This window comes from Pseudophryne corroboree, chromosome 9 (assembly GCF_028390025.1).
Source record: "Pseudophryne corroboree isolate aPseCor3 chromosome 9, aPseCor3.hap2, whole genome shotgun sequence".
NCBI lineage: Eukaryota > Metazoa > Chordata > Amphibia > Anura > Myobatrachidae > Pseudophryne > Pseudophryne corroboree.
The window spans coordinates 24,198,168-24,222,825 of NC_086452.1; the positions used below are offsets into that span (position 1 = coordinate 24,198,168).

At 47.6% G+C, this 24,658-nt stretch overlaps 1 protein-coding gene and 1 pseudogene across 2 annotated transcripts in view; one reads left to right on the forward strand and one right to left on the reverse strand.

Annotated features, from left to right (window-relative positions):
• The window catches only part of LOC134957291 (quinone oxidoreductase-like), a 72,373-nt gene that overhangs the window by 13,191 nt on the left and 34,524 nt on the right, over positions 1-24,658 (forward strand). Inside the window, exons 2-3 of one of the 2 annotated variants that reach the window (XM_063939066.1) lie at positions 8,828-8,948; positions 11,090-11,242. In XM_063939066.1, coding sequence (XP_063795136.1) covers positions 8,838-8,948; positions 11,090-11,242 — 264 coding nt within the window. In that variant the 5' untranslated portion in view covers positions 8,828-8,837. The remainder of the gene's footprint in view (positions 1-8,827; positions 8,949-11,089; positions 11,243-24,658) is intronic. The other variant, XM_063939067.1, reaches the window with a different exon arrangement.
• Positions 20,778-20,897, reverse strand: LOC134961772 (5S ribosomal RNA; annotated as a pseudogene).

Genomic DNA, 24,658 nt, shown 5'->3' on the forward strand with positions numbered 1-24,658 from the left:
ACACAGAACAGAAGAAGGTGTTTCTCCCGGAGGAGAAGGCCAATGAGTTGTCATCTCTGGTCAGAGACCTCCTGAAACCAAAACAGGTGTCGGTGCATCATTGCACGCAAGTCCTGGGAAAGATGGTAGCTGCTTACGAAGCAATTCCCTTCGGCAGGTTCCATGCAAGGAACTTTCAGTGGGACCTGTTAGTCAAGTAAGGATCGCATCTTCAGATGCATCGGCTGATCACCCTGTCCCCGAGGGCCAGGGTGTCTCTGCTGTGGTGGCTGCAGAGTGCTCATCTTCTCGAGGGCCGCAGATTCGGCATTCAGGACTGGGTCCTAGTGACCACGGATGCAAGCCTCCGAGGTTGGGGAGCAGTCACTCAGGGAAGAAAATTCCAAGGACAATGGTCGAGTCAGGAGACTTCCCTACACACAAATATGCTGGACCTAGGGGCCATTTACAATGCCCTAAGTCAAGCAGAACCCCTGCTTCAAAACCAGCTGGTACTGATTCAGTCAGACAACATCACGGCTGTCGCCCATGTAAACCGACAAGGCGGCACAAGAAGCAGGATGGCGTTGGCAGAAGCCACAAGGATTCTCCGATGGGCGGAGAATCACGTGCTAACACTGTCAGCAGTGTTCATTCCGGGTGTGGAAAACTAGGAAGCAGACTTCCTCAGCAGGCACGACCTCCACCCGGGAGAGTGGGGACTTCATTCAGAAGTCTTCACGCAGATTGTAGACCGTTGGGAACGGCCACAGGTGGACATGGTGGCGTCCCGCCTCAACAAAAAGCTAAAGTATTGCGCCAGGTCAAGAGACCCTCAGGCGATAGCTGTGGACGCACTAGTGTCACCGTGGGTGTACCAGTCGGTTTTATGTGTTCCCTCCTCTTCCTCTCATACCCAAGGTACGGAGGATAGTAAGTAAGAAAGGAGTAAGAACTATATTCGTAGTTCCGGATGGGCCAAGAAGAACTTGGTACCCAGAACTACAAGAAATGATCTCGGAGGACCCATGGCCTCTGTCTCTCAGACAGGACCTGTTACTGGAGGGGCCCTGTCTGTTCCAAGACTTACCGCGGCTGCGTTTGAAGGCTTGGCGGTTGAACGTCGGATCCTAACGGAAAAGGGCGTTCCAAATGAAGTGATTCCTACGCTGTTAAAGGCTAGGAAAGACGCTGCCTGAAGTTCAGACGTTCTTAAGGGAGTGCTGCATATTCAGCCCCTTTTTTGTGCCTCCAGTGGCACCTTGGGATATCAACGTAGTGTTGGATTTCCTAAAATCACATTGTTTTGAGCCACTTCAGACCGTGGAGTTGAAGTATTTCACGCGGAAAGTGGTCATGCTGTTGGCCTTGGCTTCGGCTAGGCGTGTGTCAGAATTGGCGGCTTTGTCATGTAAAAGCCCTTATCTGATCTTCCATATGGACAGGGCAGAATTGAGGACTCGTACCCAATTTCTCCCTAAGGTGGTATCAGCGTTTCTTTTGAACCAACCTATTGTGGTGCCTGCAGCTACTCGGGACTTGGAGGATTCCAAGTTGCTGGACGTAGTCCGGGCCCTGAAATTCTATGTTTCCAGGACGGCTAGAGTCAGAAAAACTGACTCGCTGTTTATCCTGTATGCATCCAACAAGCTGGGTGCTCCTGCTTCTAAGCAGACTATTGCTCGCTGGATCTGTAACACGATTCAACTTGCACATTCTGCGGCTGGACTGCCGCATCCTAAATCAGTAAAAGCCCATTCCACGAGGAAGGGGGCTCTTCTTGGGCGGCTGCCCAAGGGGTCTCGGCATCACAACTTTGCCGAGCTGCTACCTGGTCGGGGTCAAACACGTTTGCAAAATTCTACAAGTTTGATACCCTGGATGAGGAGGACCTTGAGTTTCCTCATGCGGTGCTGCAGAGTCATCCGCACTCTCCCGCCCGTTTGGGAGCTTTGGTATAATCCCCATGGTCCTTACGGAGTACCCAGCATCCACTAGGACGTCAGAGAAAATAAGAATTTACTCACCGGTAATTCTATTTCTCGTAGTCCGTAGTGGATGCTGGGAGCCCGTCCCAAGTGCGGATTTTCTGCAATACTTGTATATAGTTATTGCTTAACTAAAGGGTTATTGTTATGAGCCATCTGTTCAGTGAGGCTCAGTTGTTATTCATACTGTTGACTGGGTATAGTTATCACGAGTTGTACGGTGTGATTGGTGTGGCTGGTATGAGTCTTACCCTGGATTCCAAATCCTTTCCTTGAAGTGTCAGCTCTTCCGGGCACAGTTTCCCTAACTGAGGTCTGGAGGAGGGGCATAGAGGGAGGAGCCAGTGCACACCAGATAGTACCTAATCTTTCTTTTAGAGTGCCCAGTCTCCTGCGGAGCCCGTCTATTCCCCATGGTCCTTACGGAGTACCCAGCATCCACTACGGACTACGAGAAATAGAATTACCGGTGAGTAAATTCTTATTTTAACACTCTACATCTCTGTAGCCCCTACTTACCGCACTGCATATTTCTGTTATCGCCTTACCCCCTTATTGTACACCTTCACACTAAAGCAGGTCATTAGGACCTGAACGCTCGCTAGCATTTTGACCTACGCTAACATCAGGTCTAAACTGTGCATGCGTAGGCACCGCATTGTGCTGGAACATCGCACGGGTACAAAGTGGATCTCTGCCATGGGTTTGAGCCAAGAATACATTTGCACAGCACTCAGGTTACAGGGGCACAGCCCCTTCCGACGGTGTGAAGAGCGCCCGTAGGGCGCGATGAATCACCTAGTGTGTATATATGTGTATGTGTGTGTATGTATATGTATGTATATATATATATATATATATATATATATATATATATATATATATACAGTGTCGGACTGGGGCATGATGGGCCCACCAGGGAATGCCGTTATCCGTTATAGGGACCTATGTATGGGGGTGTGGACAGAAGAAGAGGCGGTGGGGCCCTAGGCAGCGGGGCCTACTGGGGGTTTGCCATGTACCCCTGTGGGCCAGTCCTACCCTGAATTCCAGGAGAATCTAGGTATTGCTAATAGTCCTTCATCTACAGATCTTGGTAATCAAGTGGGGAGGTAAGGAATCAGAAGCTGCCCTGGTCATGTAGGGCTTTGAAAGGTAGTAAGCCAAACTTGAAAATTATTTGCCATCTTACAGACAGCCAGTGGAGGGAGTATGGGTGTTATGTGGCTGGAACGGGGCTGGTTAGTTAATAGCCTGGCAGCTGTGTTTTGTACCAGCTGTAAGCGGTCCAATTGTTTTGCTGGGAGACCAAGGTAGAGAGCCAGGGGTTAAAGTGGGGGACGGGGTGGAACTGAGTTCCATCACCTCTGATGATAGGTGGAACTAGTTCCACCTTCTCCACAGACCTGCACAGTTATTCCAACAGAAAAGCCTGCCCCACCACCAGGGGCGGATCCAGAAAAAAATGACAGGGGGGGGCACCATAAGTGGTTGCGCTATCAAGGAGGGGTGGAGTTAGAAGTGGAGTGGGCGTGATCAAGTTTCAGTGGGTGTGACCAATTGTGTGAGGGGTGTGGTCAAGTGCTCAATGTGAGTATCGAGTGTGTCTGTGGTCGAAATGCACTGCTGGAGGGGGTACAGGTCCACAGTTAGTTCTTATACCTTATGGAGGTCATTCCAACCCGTTCGCACGCTGCTGGTTTTCGCAGCCATGCGAATGGGTCAGAACTGCGCATATGCGGCGGACGCAATGTGCAGGCGCGTTATTGCCCAGCGACGGCCGTTGCTGGGCAACGACAAGAACACCAAAGAAAGCGATCACTTCAGCTTGTCCACTCCCAGAATTGACACCCGTCATGCAAATGCTTGGACACGCCTGCGTTTTTCCAACCACTCCTTCAAAACGGTCAGTTGACACCCACCAACCCCCTCTTCCTATCAATGTTCTTGCAATGAACTGTGCAAATGGATTCTTTGTTAAATCCATCGCCCAGCACCGATCTACTTTGAACCCATACGACGCGCCTGAGCATTGCGGTGCATGCGCAGTAGTGACCTAATTGCTGTGTTGCGAAAATCAGCAGCGTGCGATCACGTTGGAATGACCCCCTAAGTTTCCTCCTTACTCAATTGCATTTATTTATCTTCTCACTGACACGCACTGTTTAGGTATAACATCTCTACTGCCCTGCCTCTCTCTACTCCTTACAGCCCTCCCTTTCCGTAGACTATCCCTACCATCCGGCGTGTCCGTAGCTTCTCCCTAACACACTGAAAATCCCAAATCTTTGCCTACCATGCTGCATTTCCCTGCATTCCCTCTTTGGCCCTTCCGATCTCTACATTCACTTCCAAACTTCTGTGGACCAGCCGGTATCTACTTATTCTCTCTTTAACACTCTACATCTCTGTAGCCCCTACTTACCGCACTGCATATTTCTGTTATCGCCTTACCCCCTTATTGTACACCTTCACACTAAAGCAGGTCATTAGGACCTGAACGCTCGCTAGCATTTTGACCTACGCTAACATCAGGTCTAAACTGTGCATGCGTAGGCACCGCATTGTGCTGGCACATCGCACGGGTACAAAGTGGATCTCTGCCATGGGTTTAAGCCAAGAATACATTTGCACAGCACTCAGGTTACAGGGGCGCAGCCCCTTGCGACGGTGTGAAGAGTGCCCGTAGGGTGCGATGAATCACCTAGTATAATAGTATATTCTGTAAAATGTGTACACGTGGTTATATAATCTGTGATGGCTCAGATATAATGAGGTCTGCTGGCAGCGACTTGTTAAAGGGCAAACTACAACTACATTAATCTGGATGCTGTTCCAGTATCAGGTGTGTAAATGGTGTGGCGTACAGGTATATCGTTATCCATATGGCATTGTGCACCTGATAACCACCTTACCTGATATTGCAACATCTGGATCAATGTAGTTTGTGCTACACGAGACCTTGTATGGAGTTATGAGTATTTTATAACAACTGTGTGTGTCAGTGTGTGTATATTTTGTATGTATGTATTGTATGTATAAGAAACAGTGACTTTTTCACAAGTGCCCAATAGTACAATGTGTGTCTTATAAAATAGATTGTGTGGAGAAGCAGAACAGAGGATATACTGCACAATATCTCAGATGACTTATCTTAATTGATAGTTATTCAGTCCTTAGCAGTGACGTGCGGTGAGGTCAGGGCCTGGGGAGGCACTCCAGCTAAACCCCCCCCCCCCCCCCCCCCCCACCGAAAAAAAAAAAAAAAAAAAAGTGCAGTCCCCTTACACCACTAAAACCAGCACCAGGCAGAACCAGCCAGGGGGGATAATGCCATAGCAGGGGAGACACTCAGTGTGGGGTCCCCCTGCCATGCCATTAAACACCCCCCAAACCAGTCAGGCCAGGGCTGGAATTCCTCGGAAAGTGGGGCCCCCAAAAAATCAAAATGGGGTCCCCCTTCCCGAGCAACAACCAGCACTGGGCTGATAGCCCAGTGCTATGCCCTGCACCCCTGGTGGCGGTGGGTGCGGGGTTCATTGTATGTTCTGTTCTTTACAGGTGGCCTACAGATCCCAGCAAGCCTGCCCCAGCATGCTGGCACTTGGAGAACCACAAGTGCCAGCATGCCCGAACATAAAGGGCCCGCTGGCACCTGTAGTCCACCTGCAAAGAATAGTAATATTGTTCTTTACAGGTGGCCTACAGGTCCCAGCAAGCCTGCCCCAGCATGCTGGCACTTGGAGAACCACAAGTGCCAGCATGCCCGGACATAAAGGGCCCGCTGGCACCTGTAGTCCACCTGTAAAGAAAATATAAAAAAAAAAACACAACACATTCTTTAAAAAATATTTTATTAAACTGGGTCTTCACCTGGGGGCGGCGGCCTTTAAGCTCTTTTGCATGGCCGCCGCCTTCCCAGGGCTTCCGGCGTCTTCACCTGGGAGGGCGCCACCTCCCCAGGGCTTCTGGGGTCTTCCTTTGGCGTCTTCACCTGGTGGGCGGCGGCTGCTAAGCTCTTTTGCATAGCCGCCGCCCATCCAGGACTTCCACGACGTCTTCACCTGGGAGGCGGCGGCCTTTAAGCTCTTTTGCATGGCCGCCGCCTTCCCAGGACTTCCAGCATCTTCACTTGGTGGGCGGCGGCTGCTAAGCTCTTTTGCATAGCCGCCGCCCATCCAGGACTTCCACGGCGTCTTCAGTCTTCAGGAGCACTTCTCCGCTCCTCCTCCGCCGTCGGACTGACAGCCGCTGCCTCGCGCTGACTTATATAAGTCAGCGGGAGGGGGCGGGGCGATGACGCGGCGAGCCATGATTGGCTCGTGGCGGCCATCTTGAATTTCAAAAATGACGCTGAGGCGCCATTTTTGAAATGGGTACCGCTTCCGCTGCCAAACTCTGCACAAGGAGCCTGAAAGCGCGTCTCGCCGCCGCCAGCACCTCCGCCGCCCGGCCCGCCGCATCCCGCACCTCCGCCGCCCGCACCTCCGCAGGTACCGATGCCGCCCCATACAGTGATTGACAGCAGATCCAGTGACGGATCCGCTGGCCAATCACTGTGGCCTCACTCACAGGGACGTGCTTTCATAGGTTGAAAGCACGTCCCTGTAGGAAAGCGGCACCACTAATTATTTCAATGGGCTTTTCCAGCCCATTGCTAGGCGCCGCCCGCGCCCGCCCCCCGCTCCCCATACTTTTCCTAATCACTACGGGAGGCACCACGATCGGTGCCTCCCAAACTGATTAGGAACAGTTTAATGATAGGTAAAATAATAAAGAAGATACTTATGTGTCATAAGTATCTTCTTTGTATTATTTTACTCATTAATGACAGGGGAGGCACTGCCTCCCCTGCCTCCCCTGACTGCACGTCCCTGGTCCTTAGACCAACCATGAGTTGCTGAGTACATGAAAATTAAAAGCACGGCAAAAACATAGTGTGTACTGTTTTAACACTTATTATTATTCATAAAACTACTTTTCAAAGTTTAGGACCAACAGCGGGTCCAAAATATATGCAACGTCAAGCACTTCTGAGAAGTAAGAAAATACAGTTTAATTTACAAAATCCACAATATAAATGCAGGTAACAAACGTAGAAAAAGAAAAGAACAAGTGCGCTTATCTGTCCAGAACAATTGTTCAGGATACAGGAAACTGTACAGGAGACTGTATCCTGGACCATTGTTATGGACAGATAATTCTCCAGTCCTTAGACCAAGTGAGTTTATCAATTAAGATAAGTCATCTGAGAGATTGTATATCCTCTGTTCTGCTTCTCCACAGTCTTTTTTTATAAAATACACTTTGCACAATTAGGAGCTTGTGAAAAGTTCACGGTTTCTTATATTATATTATTTTATATTATATTTCTTTATATCATATTATATTTCTTTATATCATATTATATTTCTTTATTATTATTATTATATTTCATTATTATTATATTTGTTTATATCGTAGTGTTGGTGGAATAAATGTGCATTTGTATGTAGTTGGCTTCTGTTACAATGTAACTGTCTCATTAGCTGAGAAGCGCTGGTTACTTTTTCTCTTATGCTAATGCCCTAACTTAACCTGAAATGTGTCTTACTACAATCACACTGAGTATAGGGTACTGGGGGTCACAGCTACAGGGGGGCACAACTACTGGGGGCACAGCTACAGGGGGGCACAAGTACAGGGGGATAACTGTGGCCGTGCCCCTTCCCTATGAAGAAGCCACGCCCCTATTTTTGGGTGCAGAAACTCTATTTTACCTAAGGAAGGGTAGGGGGGAGTCACCCCCCAGGAAACTTTCATCCTGTGCGCTACAAGGTCTAGAACCGGCCCTGGGAAGGTAATTATAGCCAATATTTTTTGTAACTTTGTGCATTGAACAAAGTGTGTGTACATTCACACAATTCATTTATGTTTCATATACACCTTACACACACAGCCTGAAGGTCATTTAATACAATATTTTTAATAACTTTGTGTATTAAACAAATTTTGTGTACATTGAGCCATCAAAAAACAAAGGTTTCACTATCTCACTCTCACTCAAAAAAGTCCGTATTTCGGAATATTCTGTCTTTCGGAATATTTGAATATAGGATACTCAACCTGTATTACATTGTCACCTTGTGGGGAGCGAAGTGAGACAGAGGGGGAGCGTTTCTAGTAATTTGGGTCATTATATGGTTAAACATACACAATAACACCCTAAAATAAAAAATAACTTTTGTTGACTTTTTTTATACTGTCGACCTTTTTCATGCCGACCTGTTGACAGTCCATCTGTTGATCCACACCCGGAGAATGAAGCCTGTACAACACAACAGACTGCTCGGAGAGTGACCCTGTGTGTCCTGGAATGCATTGGGGATTGGGCTGAAACCTATCTGTTGCACAGTAATCTGTAGACATGACCTGCAGCTCATCCAGGCCAGTTATCCAGTCCGCACCGCCCAGTGGATAATCCATGAATTGGCAGCAGCAGTACACAATGGCGCTGGGGCTATACTACATGTTTGCAGAGTAAATACCCCAAATGGAAAGACAATGCCAGATCCTGTCTGCCCTTAAGAGTCATGATATTTAGTCTTTTATTTATCTAGTAGCAGTGTGTTTGCAGCAGACGCACAATTACCTGCCCCAGTGACTCTCATCTAATTGCCTGACCACCTACACACCTATAAACCATTAATCCATTGGCCTACAGGTATGTGTTTGGGAGAGAACCAAAGTTTCCAGGCTTAGGATGCCACTAGAGGAGTGACCCCATCAGAAGGTTCTAGGGAGGCTCTGTGTGGTCAGACACCTTTATATAAATAAACGCTTGATCCTACAGAAATATATATTTATCATGTGTGTTGCAGATAAACAGCCATGTCTTCAGTGGGAAGATTCATGCGCGCTATCCGTGTCCACAAATTCGGGAACCCTGATGTTCTTAAACTCGCTACAGATGTCCCCGTGCCTTCCCCAGGAGACGGCCAGGTACAGAACTCTTACTTATCACTTACTGCAGTCACAGCATTTAAACACTGAAGGGAATTTACACCTTGATCAACAGGGAATGGTCGTGTTTTTGGACCGCCACTGTCTGTTACATACATCCCCGCTTCCCACATTACCTGCCATTCAGCATGCTGCATCAGATACTCAATAGCCTTTCCCGATGTCAGAGTTCTGTTCTCCCCAATCTGTTATTGATGTGTAAGGATGGGAGATCTGTATCTCCATAAAGGTATAGCCCCAGTCAGGAGATGCCCGCTGGTGAACTAGAAAGGGGGAGGGTAAAAGTTAAAGGCAACAAATGAAGCGACTCGCTGAAGTGTACAAATGTTGATTATGTGTATAAGGGGCATTACTACTGTGTGGATTAATGTGCTATATGGGGCACCATTACTGTGTCAGAATGTGTTATAAGGGGCACTTCTACTGTGTGAGTTTTGTGTTATTAGGGTCACTACTGTGTGGCATTATGGGGGTCATTCCGAGTTGTTCGCTCGCAAGCTGCTTTTAGCAGCTTTGCACACGCTAAGCCGCCGCCTACTGGGAGTGAATCTTAGCATAATAAAATTGCGAACGAAAGATTAGCAGAATTGCGAATAGACACTTCTTAGCAGTTTCTGAGTAGCTCCAAACTTACTCGGCATCTGCGATCAGTTCAGTGCTTGTCGTTCCTGGTTTGACGTCACAAACACACCCAGCGTTCGCCCAGCCACTCCTCCGTTTCTCCAGCCACTCCCGCGTTTTTCCCAGAAACGGCAGCGTTTTTTCACACACACCCATAAAACGGCCAGTTTCCGCCCAGAAACACCCACTTCCTGTCAATCACATTACGATCACCAGAACGAAGAAAAAAACCTTGTAATGCCGTGAGTAAAATTCCTAATTGCATAGCAAATTTACTTGGCGCAGTCGCACTGCGGACATTGCGCATGCGCAGTAGCGACTATTCGCTCCGTTGCGACAAAAAAATAACGAGCGAACAACTCGGAATGACCCCCTATGTGTATAGGGGCATTACTTATTTGCGGCATAATGTGCTATATGGAGCAATATTTTGTGTTTGAATGTGTTATAAGGGGAACTACTACTGTGTGGATTTTGTAGTATTAGAGGCACTACTGTGTAGCCATGCCCCTTCCCCATGAGATCATGGCCCTTTGTCCCTGTTTAACAGTCACCAATGCTCTTCCTGGCACAGGGAACCAAAATCTTGTGACGGCTCTGCCAGATGATGTGAGGACTCGTCCATTGCCCACCTGCTCTATTATGTAGACCTCTTGCAATGGACTTTTCTTTTTGCTGGGAAAACAATTGTGGTACTGTGGTAGATTTGTTTTTGATTCAGGTAAGGGGTTCTTGGTAGGGGGCAACTTCCCTATTTGCTGCATGTGGCTGGAAGGTTTAATTTCCTGTATATGTAGCCACTAAATTCATTAGGAACCTAGACTTCATCTAAGATTAGTTAGACCTGAGGTTCTCAAATGTGGTCCTCATGGCACTCTAACGGTCTAGGTTTTAGGTATATCCATGGCTCAATTTGACTGAAGTACTAAGTAAAGTAAGTCGCCGGTGGCCAAGCATGAATAGACTTAAAACCTGGACTGTTGGGGTGCCTTGAGGACCACGTTTGAGAACCTCTAATTTAAACCCTGCCTTGGTGATGTAACTAGCTCCTGGTAATTATGTTTTTGGTCTCGGCACACAACGGATGCCTCAACTGTGTATATAACACTTTTTAAAGGACATGGTGGTGTGAGTATGTGCTACATGAAGGCCACGTGCAGAGTTGTGGCGTTTGTAAGGTAATGCTCTTCACAGGAGGGTGGTGTATGTTGGGGTGCCCTAGTGAATTATTTTGACTGGGGGGCCTTTGGTGCCGCTGGGTTGTTGTTACTCTTGGTGGGTGGGTGCGGTTGGTGTACTGGTGGTGAATGCTTTGGATGGATGGGGGGGGTCTCCTGAAAGCCACCAACCAATCTTGCCTCTGGGTGACTGGTATGACGGTACACCCCTGTCTATGTCGGTGAACGGAGTACTGTTGTGGTGGCGGCAGTTGATTCATGGCTGTACTAGGCACTGGATTTGGTAAGCTTGACTGTTTTTTTTTTTTTGCTTTCTTAAAGGTTTTAATCAAAGTGCACGCCTGTGGGGTGAATCCATTGGATACTTATGTCAGATCTGGTGTCTATTACTACAAGCTGGACATGCCGTACACCCCTGGCTCTGATGTAGCTGGGGTCGTGGCTCACGTTGGGAACAACGTAACCTCATTTAAGGTAACTTTCTTTTAAAAAAACAAACATTTTTTTATTTAAGTGTATAAATTATATATTAAATGGAACATAATACTTTCTGCTAATCACTTATGATACTGATTAGAGGATTGCCTATTGAGAAAGTCACAGGAAGTGACAAAAGGCGTATAGGACTCTCTGCATAGCTGGAGTATTGAGATTGTCATCATAGCCGTAACAGTGACGGCTCCCGCACTTAGCCGCTGACAGTCTGAATCACACTCCGCTCTAACTGGCGGTCACCATTTGGAGCAAGCAGCTACATACACACGACTGCTGTCAGTCATAGCCGCACTACCGCCCACTGTCTCCCTATTGGCTACCATCAGCCGGAGTCAGCTGTTTCATCCATACGGCCACTGCCGTCCATTGCTGCATTACCAGAGGACGCGCGGGAACTGTCATCTCCTCAAGCCTACAAACGGGTCCCGGACAGCAGGGACAGAGTGAGAAAGCGGCTCCCAGCAGCGGTCTTCAAATGCATTATACTGTGCGCGGAAGGTAACAATTACCTGCATTAGAACTTTCTGTTGGATTCCTTATCTCTCATCCGCAGTGGGATTTATGGACTTCAATAGTTAATTTGCTCCGCATACAACTTGTCATTTATTATAATCCTCCAGCTATCTATCTGGACTGCTACATAATTAGTAAAAAGACACATATACAGCTTGGGTTGTAATAGAAGTAGCAGATCCAGTGAATATATTCATTTTGGTTCTTTTACAATGTTACATGTATCTATAATGGTTATTTCTAGAAATTAGCAATTTTAAATGTTTTATCTTGTGGAAAATAAATGTATAATTAATTGGTACCACCGGTATGGTTATTTTTGGCTCTCTAGCGCGGCCTATTTTATCTAATTTTAATTAGAGGATGTGTTGTCCTTTGTCATGTGATATTGGGCCTAATTCAAGGTTGAATGCAAATGTATTAGCAAAAGCAAATTTGCAAAGTAAACGTAAATCTGAACCAAAAAAAAAAACCCCCAAAAACACTCCCACAGTGCCAATTAATAAAAAAAATAACAAATACATAAAAGAGGAGTTTCCCTGAATGGAGCACTGTACTTCAGTGCGCAGGTGTGGTCCTGCGTTATGAGCTCTGTTTGAGGCGGTGCGTTAGACTGACCCGTTTATTCAGGAGAATGCAGCCTATTATTTCACTCGTAGCCAGGGACAGACCTCGGGTACTTCAGTAGTCACAGTGAAAGTAGCCGCCTTCTAACTGCAGCGATAATGAAATGAAGCGTTTCTTAGGAACCAGTGACATGATGTGCCCCAATGATGTCACCAGCGAATGGGTAGGCTGCTTCTACTAACAAGTGCGCTAAGGCCCTGTTTGGAAGTAAAGCTAAAAAGCAAGCAACTGGGCAAAACCATGTGAACTGCAGGCGGGGTAGATGTAACATGTGCAGAGAGAGTTAGATTTGGGTGGGTTGTGTTCAAACTGAAATCTAAATTGCAGTGTAAAAATAAAGCTGTAATGGTGGGCTACATGCAAACGCAGCCAGTATTTACCATGCATAGAAAATATATATCCCACCCAAATCTAAATCTCTCTGCACATGTTACATCAGCCCCACCTGCAGTGCAACATGGTTTTGCCCAGTTGCTTCCTTTTCTAGTTTACTTACAAGTATAAAGCAGGTCCTAAGGCAAGTATTAAGTACTAGTTACTTGGTATATGCTAGTTACCCCCTCAAAATGAAACGCCGATCCCTGGTCTTAATATAATGCTGTACAGTGTGGAATGCTTGGGTACAGGGGCTGATCCAGAAGAAAATGAAAGGGGGGGCACCATGATAGGGGAACGGTAATAGTTATATTTATATGCACCTAAGGCATGCGTGCTCCCAGATAAGAGGAGTGGTATCACAGGGTGCGTGGCCTCACAGAATACGCCATCAGGTAATGATTGGCTGTAGGAGCGCATCCTGGTTTATTGCCAATGTTTCACCCTGATGAAAAGGCTGATTGGGCCTTGAAATGTTGGTCACCTGTTCCATTAGTTATGGGAGCCTGGAAGGCACCCCAGCACAATATAGTTATTATAGTTTTTAGTTGGTTGTGGCAGGTGCAGCATACCTTGTTTTGGGCACTGCACTGAGACTCAGGCTGCAGAACACGTACTGCCCATCTTTAATTAGCAGAACAAGCCAGCTGGATCTCCAACAAGCAGCATAAGACTTCTGCAGGACAGCCCTGTCACAATCACATAGCATAAGACATCTGCAGGACAGCCCTGTAACATCACACAGCATAAGACATCTGCAGGACAGCCCTGTCACTGTCACACAGCATAAGACATCTGCAGGACAGTCCTGTCACATCACACAGCATAAGACATCTGCAGGACAGCCCTGTCACATCACACAGCATAAGACATCTGCAGGACAGCACTGTCACAGTCACACAGCATAAGACATCTGCAGGACAGTCCTGTCACATCACACAGCATAAGACATCTGCAGGACAGCCCTGTCACAATCACACAGCATAAGGCATCTGTAGGACAGCCCTGTCACACTCACACAGCATAAGACATCTGCAGGACAGCCCTGTCACATCACACAGAATAAGACATCTGCAGGACAGCCCTGTCACATCACACAGCATAAGACATCTGCAGGACAGCCCTGTCACACTCACACGGCATAAGACATCTGCAGGACAGCCCTGTCACAGTCACACAGCATAAGACATCTGCAGGACAGCCCTGTCACAGTCACACAGCATAAGACATCTGCAGGACAGCCCTGTCACAATCACACAGCATAAGACATCTGCAGGACAGCCCTGTCACACTCACACAGCATAAGGCATCTGCAGGACAGCCCTGTCACAGTCACACGGCATAAGATATCTGCAGGACAGTCCTGTCACATCACACAGCATAAGACATCTGCAGGACAGCCCTGTCACAATCACACAGCATACGACATCTGCAGGACAGCCCTGTCACATCACACAGCATAAGACATCTGCTGGACAGCCCTGTCACAATCACACAGCATAAGACATCTGCAGGACAGCCCTGTCACAGTCACACAGCATAAGACATCTGCAGGACAGCCCTGTCACAGTCACACAGCATAAGACATCTGCAGGACAGCCCTGTCACAGTCACACAGCATAAGACATCTGCAGGACAGCCCTGTCACAGTCACACAGCATAAGACATCTGCAGGACAGCCCTGTCACAGTCACACAGCATAAGACATCTGCAGAACAGCTCTGTCACACTCACACAGCATAAGACATCTGCAGGACAGCCCTGTCACACTCACACAGCATAAGACATCTGCAGGACAGCCATGTCACAGTCACACAGCATAAGACATCTGCAGGACAGACCTGTCACACTCACACAGCATAAGACATCTGCAGGAGAGCCCTGTCACAATCACACAGCATAAGAAATCTGCAGGACAGCCCTGTCACACTCACACAGCATAAGACATCTGCAGGACAGCTCTGTCACACTCACACAGCATAAGACATCTGCAGGACAGCTCAGTCACACAGCATAAGACATCTGCAGGACAGCCCTGTCACAGTCACACAGCATAAGACATCTGCAGGACAGCCCTGTCACAGTCACACAGCATAAGACATCTGCAGGACAGCCCTGTCACAGTCACACAGCATAAGACATCTGCAGGACAGCCCTGTCACAGTCACACGGCATAAGACATCTGCAGGACAGCCCTGTCACATCACACGGCATAAGACATCTGCAGGACAGCCCTTTCACAATCACACGGCATAAGACATCTGCAGGACAGCCCTGTCACAGTCACACGGCATAAGACATCTGCAGGACAGCCCTGTCACACTCACACAGCATAAGACATCTGCAGGACAGCCCTGTCACAGTCACACAGCATAAGACATCTGCAGGACAGCCCTGTCACATCACACAGCATAAGACATCTGCAGGACAGCCCTGTCACAATCACACAGCATAAGACATCTGCAGGACAGCCCTGTCACATCACACAGCATAAGACATCTGCAGGACAGCCCTGTCACAGTCACACAGCATAAGACATCTGCAGGACAGCCCTGTCACAGTCACACAGCATAAGACATCTGCAGGACAGCCCTGTCACAATCACACAGCATAAGACATCTGCAGGACAGCCCTGTCACAATCACACAGCATAAGACATCTGCAGGACAGTCCTGTCACAATCACACAGCATAAGACATCTGCAGGACAGCCCTGTCACAATCACACAGCATAAGACATCTGCAGGACAGCCCTGTCACAGTCACACAGCATAAGACATCTGCAGGACAGCCCTGTCACAGTCACACAGCATAAGACATCTGCAGGACAGCCCTGTCACAATCACACAGCATAAGACATCTGCAGGACAGCCCTGTCACAATCACACAGCATAAGACATCTGCAGGACAGCCCTGTCACAGTCACACAGCATAAGACATCTGCAGGACAGCCCTGTCACAGTCACACAGCATAAGACATCTGCAGGACAGCCCTGTCACAGTCACACAGCATAAGACATCTGCAGGACAGCCCTGTCACAGTCACACAGCATAAGACATCTGCAGGACAGCCCTGTCACAGTCACACAGCATAAGACATCTGCAGGACAGCCCTGTCACAGTCACACAGCATAAGACATCTGCAGGACAGCCCTGTCACACTCACACAGCATAAGACATCTGCAGGACAGCCATGTCACAGTCACACAGCATAAGACATCTGCAGGACAGACCTGTCACACTCACACAGCATAAGACATCTGCAGGACAGCCCTGTCACAGTCACACAGCATAAGACATCTGCAGGACAGCCCTGTCACACTCACACAGCATAAGACATCTGCAGGACAGCCCTGTCACAGTCACACAGCATAAGACATCTGCAGGACAGCCCTGTCACAGTCACACAGCATAAGACATCTGCAGGACAGCCCTGTCACAGTCACACAGCATAAGACATCTGCAGGACAGCCCTGTCACAATCACACGGCATAAGACATCTGCAGGACAGCCCTGTCACAGTCACACGGCATAAGATATCTGCAGGACAGCCCTGTCACAGTCACACAGCATAAGATATCTGCAGGACAGTCCTGTCACAGTCACACAGCATAAGACATCTGCAGGACAGCCCTGTCACAGTCACACAGCATAAGACATCTGCAGGACAGCCCTGTCACATCACACAGCATAAGACATCTGCAGGAGAGCCCTGTCACAATCACACAGCATAAGACATCTGCAGGACAGCCCTGTCACAATCACACAGCATAAGACATCTGCAGGACAGCCCTGTCACATCACACAGCATAAGACATCTGCAGGACAGCCCTGTCACAGTCACACAACATAAGACATCTGCAGGACAGCCCTGTCACAGTCACACAGCATAAGACATCTGCAGGACAGCCCTGTCACATCACACAGCATAAGACATCTGCAGGACAGCCCTGTCACAGTCACACAGCATAAGACATCTGCAGGACAGCCCTGTCACAGTCACACAGCATAAGACATCTGCAGGACAGCCCTGTCACAGTCACACAGCATAAGACATCTGCAGGACAGCCCTGTCACAATCACACAGCATAAGACATCTGCAGGACAGCCCTGTCACAATCACACAGCATAAGACATCTGCAGGACAGCCCTGTCACAGTCACACAGCATAAGACATCTGCAGGACAGCCCTGTCACACTCACACAGCATAAGACATCTGCAGGACAGCCCTGTCACAGTCACACAGCATAAGACATCTGCAGGACAGCCCTGTCACAGTCACACGGGCCGCCTTCTCAAAGCTGAGGCTGAGTGTGACTGCACCTAGCATGGTGGTAAGGGAAGTGGAGGAGGAAGCGCTGCGATACTGTGCGGTGCAGTGAGGGTGAATTAAGTCTTCTGCGCCATCATAAGTAACAGTCTTACTCGATGCTAGCATTTGAACCCCGCGCCTGGGCTGGACTCTGGCCGGCTGGCAATGGGGGAGGTAGGTTGCGGTGTGAGCAGTGGGCCTCCCCATTGGTTACCACACGCAGGCCCGGCGCTACCCGCTCAGCAAGGTCCGCAAAGCAGATAGGCGCCGGGCAGGAGAGGCGCTCTCCCCGCTCTGTCACCTTGCTGAGCTATGCTATTGTGTGCAGTGTGCGCTGGCAGCATGAAGGTCCCGCCTCTCCCCCTCTGTCTCCTTATTGATTGTGCGTGCCAGAACAAAGGGGTGGTCCAAGTGTGCAGCGGACCACCCATTACCCATATACTGTAGGATACGTTTTTAAATGTAATTAGCATCCGCTGTTGCCACCCTCCCAGAGGTCCGAGTCCCGTCCCGGGCTCCGCCTCCCATGTGTGCCTCTGGTTATTGCGCTCCGCTCCTCCCCGGTTAGTCATTGCAGGGGGAGGGTTAGGCTTTGCTGCTGGTGTGACATCATCACGTGATGCCGCAGCTACCCGTGGATTTAAAGAAGCACACATGGGAAGCGGAGCCCAGGAGGAGGCATCAGAGCGCCAACAGCTGCTTGTCCCGGAGGCACTGCTTCAATCAACCAATATCATGTACTGTAAGTGACAGTCACGGACACTCGTTGCATAGCATGTACTCCTTCAGTGTCCCTGCCTTCACCCTCCCCCTATCTACCCCCTCTCCCCAGCGTCCCTGCCTTCACCCTCCCTCTAACTACCCCCTCTCCCCAGCGACCCTGCCTTCACCCTCCCCCTAACTACCCCCTCTCCCCAGCGTCCCTGCCTTCACCCTCCCTCTAACTACCCCCTCTCCCCAGCGTCCCTGCCTTCACCCTCCCCCTAACTACCCCCTCTCCCCAGCGTCCCTGCCTTCACCCTCCCCCTAACTACCCCCTCTCCCCAGCGTCCCTGCCTTCACCCTCCCCCTGACTACCCCCTCTCCCCAGCGTCCCTGCCTTCACCCACCCCCTGACTACCCCCTCTCCCCAGCGTCCCTGCCTTCACCCTCCCCCTAACTACCCCCTCTCCCCAGCGTCCCTGCCTTCACCCTCCCCCTAACTACCCCTTCTCCCCAGCGTCCCTGCCTTCACCCTCCCCCTAACTACCCCCTCTCCCCAGCGTCCCTGCCTTCACCCTCCCCCTAACTACCCCTTCTCCCTAGCGTCCCTGCCTTCACCTTCCCCCTAACTCCCCCCAGCGTCCCTGCCCTCACCCTCCCCCTAGCTCCCCCCCCCAGCGTCCCTGCCTTCACCCTCCCCCTAACTCCCCCCCCCCCCAGCGTCCCTGCCTTCACCCCCATCTAACTCTCCCCCAGCGTCCCTCCCTCACCCTCACCCTAACTACCCCCTCTCCCCAGCGTCCCTGCCTTCACCTTCCCCCTAACTCCCCCCCTCCCCAGCGTCCCTGCCCTCACCCTCCCCCTAACTACCCCCTCTCCCCAGCGTCCCTGCCTTCACCCTCCCCCTAACTACCCCCTCTCCCCAGCGTCCCTGCCTTCACCCTCCCCCTAACTACCCCTTCTCCCTAGCGTCCCTGCCTTCACCTTCCCCCTAACTCCCCCCCCCCAGCGTCCCTGCCCTCACCCTCCCCCTAACTACCCCCTCTCCCCAGCGTCCCTGCCTTCACCCTCCCCCTAACTACCCCCTCTCCCCAGCGTCCCTGCCTTCACCCTCCCCCTAACTACCCCTTCTCCCTAGCGTCCCTGCCTTCACCTTCCCCCTAACTCCCCCCCCCCAGCGTCCCTGCCCTCACCCTCCCCCTAACTCCCCCCCCCCCCCCAGCGTCCCTGCCTTCACCCTCCCCCTAACTCCCCCCCCCCCAGCGTCCCTGCCTTCACCCCCATCTAACTCTCCCCCAGCGTCCCTCCCTCACCCTCACCCTAACTACCCCCTCTCCCCAGCGTCCCTGCCTTCACCTTCCCCCTAACTCCCCCCCTCCCCAGCGTCCCTGCCCTCACCCTCCCCCTAACTCCCCCCTCTCCCCAGCGTCCCTGCCTTCACCTTCCCCCTAACTCCCCCCCCCAGCGTCCCTGCCCTCACCCTCCCCCTAACTACCACCTCTCCCCAGCGTCCCTGCCTTCACCTTCCCCCTAAACCCCCCCCCCAGCGTCCCTGCCCTCACCCTCCCCCTAACTCCCCCCCCCCCCCCAGCGTCCCTGCCTTCACCCTCCCCCTAACTCCCCCCCCCCCCAGCGTCCCTGCCTTCACCCTCCCCCTAACTCCCCCCCCCCCCAGCGTCCCTCCTTAACCCCCATCTAACTCCCCCCCCCCCCCCCCCCCCCAGCGTCCCTCCCTCACCCTCCGTGTAACTCCCAAAGTAGTGGGAGTAAGAAGAGGAAAGAGGGGAGGGAAAACAGATAGGGGTGGGTGTGTTTCTTTATATATATATATATATATATATATATATATATATGTAGTTGGGGGGAGGGGGTTTAGCGACCAATGGTGTCTATAAGAATCACACTTTAAGTGTATATTTTCAAAGTAAAATACAATTTATTAGTGTGTACAATTTAAAAAAAAAATGACAAGAAACTTTTTATAAAAAATGACAGAAAACTTCTTCTAAAAAAATGGGATAAAAACTATACATACAGAACTATAAAATACCAGTTAAAAGTGAATAAATAGTAAAAAAGATTCCTTAACTTGGTATGTAGTCACTGCCAGATAGCCCAACGCGTTTCGTCCTTAAGACTTCATCAAGGGGTGTTGGCAGACTGGGACCAGGCATCTATTTATACCCATACTAATATGGTATCAATTATGACATCATTTCCTGTTGGTACCACATGGTATTTTGTGACAGACTAAGAATTCTTATTTTACACTAGTAAGTGATATAGTTTAATAGTACATAAGGTCCAGATGTTAGTTATTTGGTTTGGGAGTAGATTTGGAGTCCAGAAAGCTGAATAAAACAGTTATAAGGTGCGCCAGTGCATTTTCCGCCCCACTTCCGGTTTCACGGCGTCGCGTCACTTCCGCCCCACTTCCGGAAATCGGACTGCGCATGCGCCGGCGGTTTCCACTGCTTACAGTGTCCAGAGGGCTAAGTTCTGTATTCACAATTCTCTTGGCGGCGGCCATCTTTGTGGAGACTTTTCCTTCAGTCTCTCTATGCGGCGGCCATCTTAGTGGAGGGCAGCACTGCAGACAGTTATAGTATTTTTTGATATAGAAATAGGAAATAAATAGAAAAAAGGGGATTAGTGTATCTAAAAACGATGTCAATACAGTACTTTATATTTAGAGCATTATATGAACAAAAAGGGGGATATCAATAATTTAAATACATATAAAAGACGGAATATCATAAATGTAATAATAATAATATAATAAATATGTGTGTATATAATTAAGGTAATTTATGCATATTGCATATTCCAAAGTGCAGATTTAGGGCAGTGCATTAAAAGTGTTTTTAAGCATATTATTGCGCTAAGTGAGTTTTAAAGGTAAGGGAAGGGATGGTAGTAGGTGTGCATTGCTTTCGTGCTTTTTCGGAAAACTGACATGCTCATGTAGGCTATTTTTAGTTAGTTTGTTTACAGTACCTGATATTCCCAGGTGGTCTCCCTGTTCTGGTACTGATCAGGCCCGACACTGCTTCGCTTCCAAGATCGGACGAGATTGGGCGTGTCCAGTGTGGTTTGACTGTAAGAATCACTTACCTTACATGTGTCAGTGTTATTTACATAACTTTGCACGTTGCAGTGGATTTGTGGTGGTGGTGGGTGATTGGGCGGGGGGGGGGGGGGGGGGGGGCGGGTGTGGGGGGGATGGGGGGGGGGGTTGGGGGTGGGAGGAGGCCAATACGTTAGATGAGATGTTAAAGATCCGACCGTGTGGTCCTGATGCCAGGATTAAAATTACAGGAACGGCGCAATTTCATAGTAGTCGTTGAAACCCTTTGGATGAAGTGTCTGTAGTTGGAAGATCCAGTACATTTCTCTGCGTGATAGTCTGTTGGCCAAATCGCCACCTCTTTCTCCCGGTTTCACAAGTTCAATAGCTTTAAAAGTCAATGCTTCTGGGTTTGAGTCATGTACTAAATTGAAATGTCTGGATACTGCATGCGTTTCTATTTTATTCTTAATGTTACGGACGTGTTCTTGGATTCTTATTTTGAGGGGTCTCTTAGTCTTTCCCACATATTGCTTTCCGCACCCACATTCTAAAAGGTAGATCACTGATTGGGTATTACAGTTTATGAAGTCTTTGATTTTGTAAGTTTCCCTTTTTTCAGTGTCCGTGAAAGTTTTTCTTACTGGATGTAAGTACCTGCAGATGTTACACCTGCCGCACTTATAAGATCCAGTGCATTTCGGCATTCTTAGATCTTCTTTAATATCCTTACGTAACATGCTGGGTGCTAGTGTATCTAAGATTTTTTGGTTTTCTGAAGATGATCTCGGGGCGAGGAGGTAGAATTTCTTTGAGTACGGGATCCATTAATAAGATTCCCCAATGGTTCTTGAGTGAGTCTCTAATGGCTTTTTCATGACGGTTATATGTGGTGATAAAGGAGACGGAGTCCTTTTTCGTTTCTTTGGTTTTATATTCTAGTAATGTGGATCTCTCTAGAGCTTTTGCTTTAGTAGCTGCCTCTGTTATAATATTCACAGGGTACTCTTTGTCCTCGAATCTTTGTTTGTATTTCTCGATTTGGGCTTCGCATTCTTCCTGGTTAGTGCAGTTTCTTTTTATCCTGTTAAATTGGGAGAAGGGGATATTATTTTTCCATTTCTTTAAATGATTGCTTCTGTAGTGTAGATAGCTGTTCGTATCTACTTGCTTGATAAAGTTTTTTGTCTCGATTTTACTGCCCCTACCCATTAAAACCAAATCCAGAAATTCAATAGACTCTTGGTTGATCTTGGATGTAAAAACGAGATTCATATCATTGTTGCTCAGATGTTCCAGGAATTCATAAAATCTTTCTTCTGTTCCATCCCAGATGATTAAAATGTCATCTATATAGCGACGGTAAAAGATTAAATGTTCCTTAAAATCATGTTTGCCGTATATAAAATTCTTCTCCCAGCTGCCCATAAAAAGATTAGCGAAACTTGGTGCAAAAATTGTACCCATCGCGGTCCCACATCGTTGTAAATAAAAGTCTTCTAAAAATTTAAAATAATTGTGTTGAAGGATGAAAAACATGACATCACAGATAAAATCTTTATGGGAGGTTGTTAGTGTTGTATCATTCTCCAAGAAATCTCTGCATGCGGTTACACCTTTTTGGTGATCTATACAGGTGTACAGTGACTGAACATCTATTGTTGCCCACTTGAAGGTGTCTTTCCACACAAAATCTTTTAGGGAGTTCAATACAGAAGTGGTGTCCTTTAAAAATGATGGTAAATCTTTTACGAGGGGTTTTAAAAAGACATCTACATATTCTGACAAATTGGATGTAAGAGAGTCGATACCCGCTACAATGGGTCTTCCGGGCGGGTTTTCCAGATTTTTGTGGATCTTTGGCAGGAAATAAAAAATAGGGGTAATGGGGTCTGATTTGAACAAAAATTGTAATTCTTCCTTCGTAAGAATGTCCGTACGTAGACCACGCACTAGTAATGTTCTCAGTTCTTCAATGAAAGCATTTTTAGGGTCATTGGATAATTTTATGTAGGAAGCGTTGTCTCCCAATAATCTCTCTGCTTCTGTGATGTACTTATCACGGTCCATTATGACCAGACCCCCCCCTTTGTCAGCCTGTTTTAAAACGATTTCCTTGTTTTTTTGTAGCTTTTTTAGTGCTTCTTTTTCTCTATTCGTGATGTTCTTCTCCTTTATTTTCTCTAGATCGGTGTCACATAGGTCCTTTTTCACCATTTCATAAAAAATATCGATGTTACTCCCTTTTGATTCTAATGGATAAAACTTAGAAGTGGGTTTTAAACCTGATTTCGATTGGGTTTCGTAGTTACTAACAATAGCATTATCTTTCTTTAAAAAATGTCTCTTCAGTGTGAGTTTTCTGATGAACTTATTTAAGTCAATGAAGGTCTCAAATTTATTGAGACCTCCTGTGGGTGCGAATGTGAGACCTTTGTTAAGCAATGAGACTTCCGGTTTCGATAGTGCATGTTTTGAAAGGTTAAATATTCCTTTTTCATTTGTATCCGTCATTATAGTGCTCTTTTCTTGTTCTCTCTTCCTCCTACTGCCCCGTTTTCCTCTTCTTCTGTATATCTTCTTTTTAGTGGTGATGCCAGGCGAACGTCCTCTTTCAGGGAATTTCCTGTGGTTTCTCTTGGTCTTGTTCCTGTTCTCTGGGCTAAAAAAGCCTGGTCACTATTAGAGTTGAAACGTTGTAATGTTGTGAATCTGTTCTGTAACCTTACAGTTGGTGATGGTGATATTCCTTCTTGATTCCGTGATGGTCTTCTTTTTATTGGAACGGTTTTCCAATACTGTCTGTCTGTTCTGTTTATTTGCTGATTCATGGTTCCAAACCTACTCCAATTCTTTATCTTTCCTTGTTCGTAGTCTGTTTTGTCCCTTATAAATTTCTTTTCTTTATTCTTGGTGACTTCTCCTTCGATATGCTCCATTTTTTTATGAAGAACTTTTTCGTTAATTTTATAGTCCTCTTTATCTTTAAAAGGTTCCAGTTCAGTTTCTTTATGTTGGATACTCTTTTCTAATTCTGAGAGGGAGTTCTTCTTTTCCTCAATCAAGAGTTTCATGAGTTCAATGGAGCAATTATGTAATGTTTTATCCCATTTTTCCAAAAAAGCAGTGTCAAGATTACCGAATGTGGGTTGTTTAAGGAGTCTAAGTCCCCTGGGAATTCTATTAACTGATATGTAATGTTCCAAACCCTTGATATCCCACCATGTTTTCACTTCCTTGGTGAGGAGTCTTTCTATGCCCCAAAATAATTCATCTAAATCACATGGTGGTGAGGGTTCATTTATGTGTTGTTTTTCATTAAATATTTTTTGGCACCAGTTTTGTCTTTTGGTTGCTCTATCTGAATTCCTCCACATTCTTCTACAAACGTTGTGATACACCAGGCAGCAGTAAAAAGTACTTGCCCAAAAGATTTAAAAATAGAAAAAATTACTGCGCCACTTGTGTTCATCAACGTTAGATATAGATAAAGACAATATTTATCTGACACTCCCTAGAATTTTAAAAAAGGGCGTCTGCTTACCCCCTAACAGGGATGGCGGTTCCCTGTGTAAAAAAATACATGTAGTTGGGGGGAGGGGGTTTAGCGACCAATGGTGTCTATAAGAATCACACTTTAAGTGTATATTTTCAAAGTAAAATACAATTTATTAGTGTGTACAATTTAAAAAAAAAAAATGACAAGAAACTTTTTATAAAAAATGACAGAAAACTTCTTCTAAAAAAATGGGATAAAAACTATACATACAGAACTATAAAATACCAGTTAAAAGTGAAT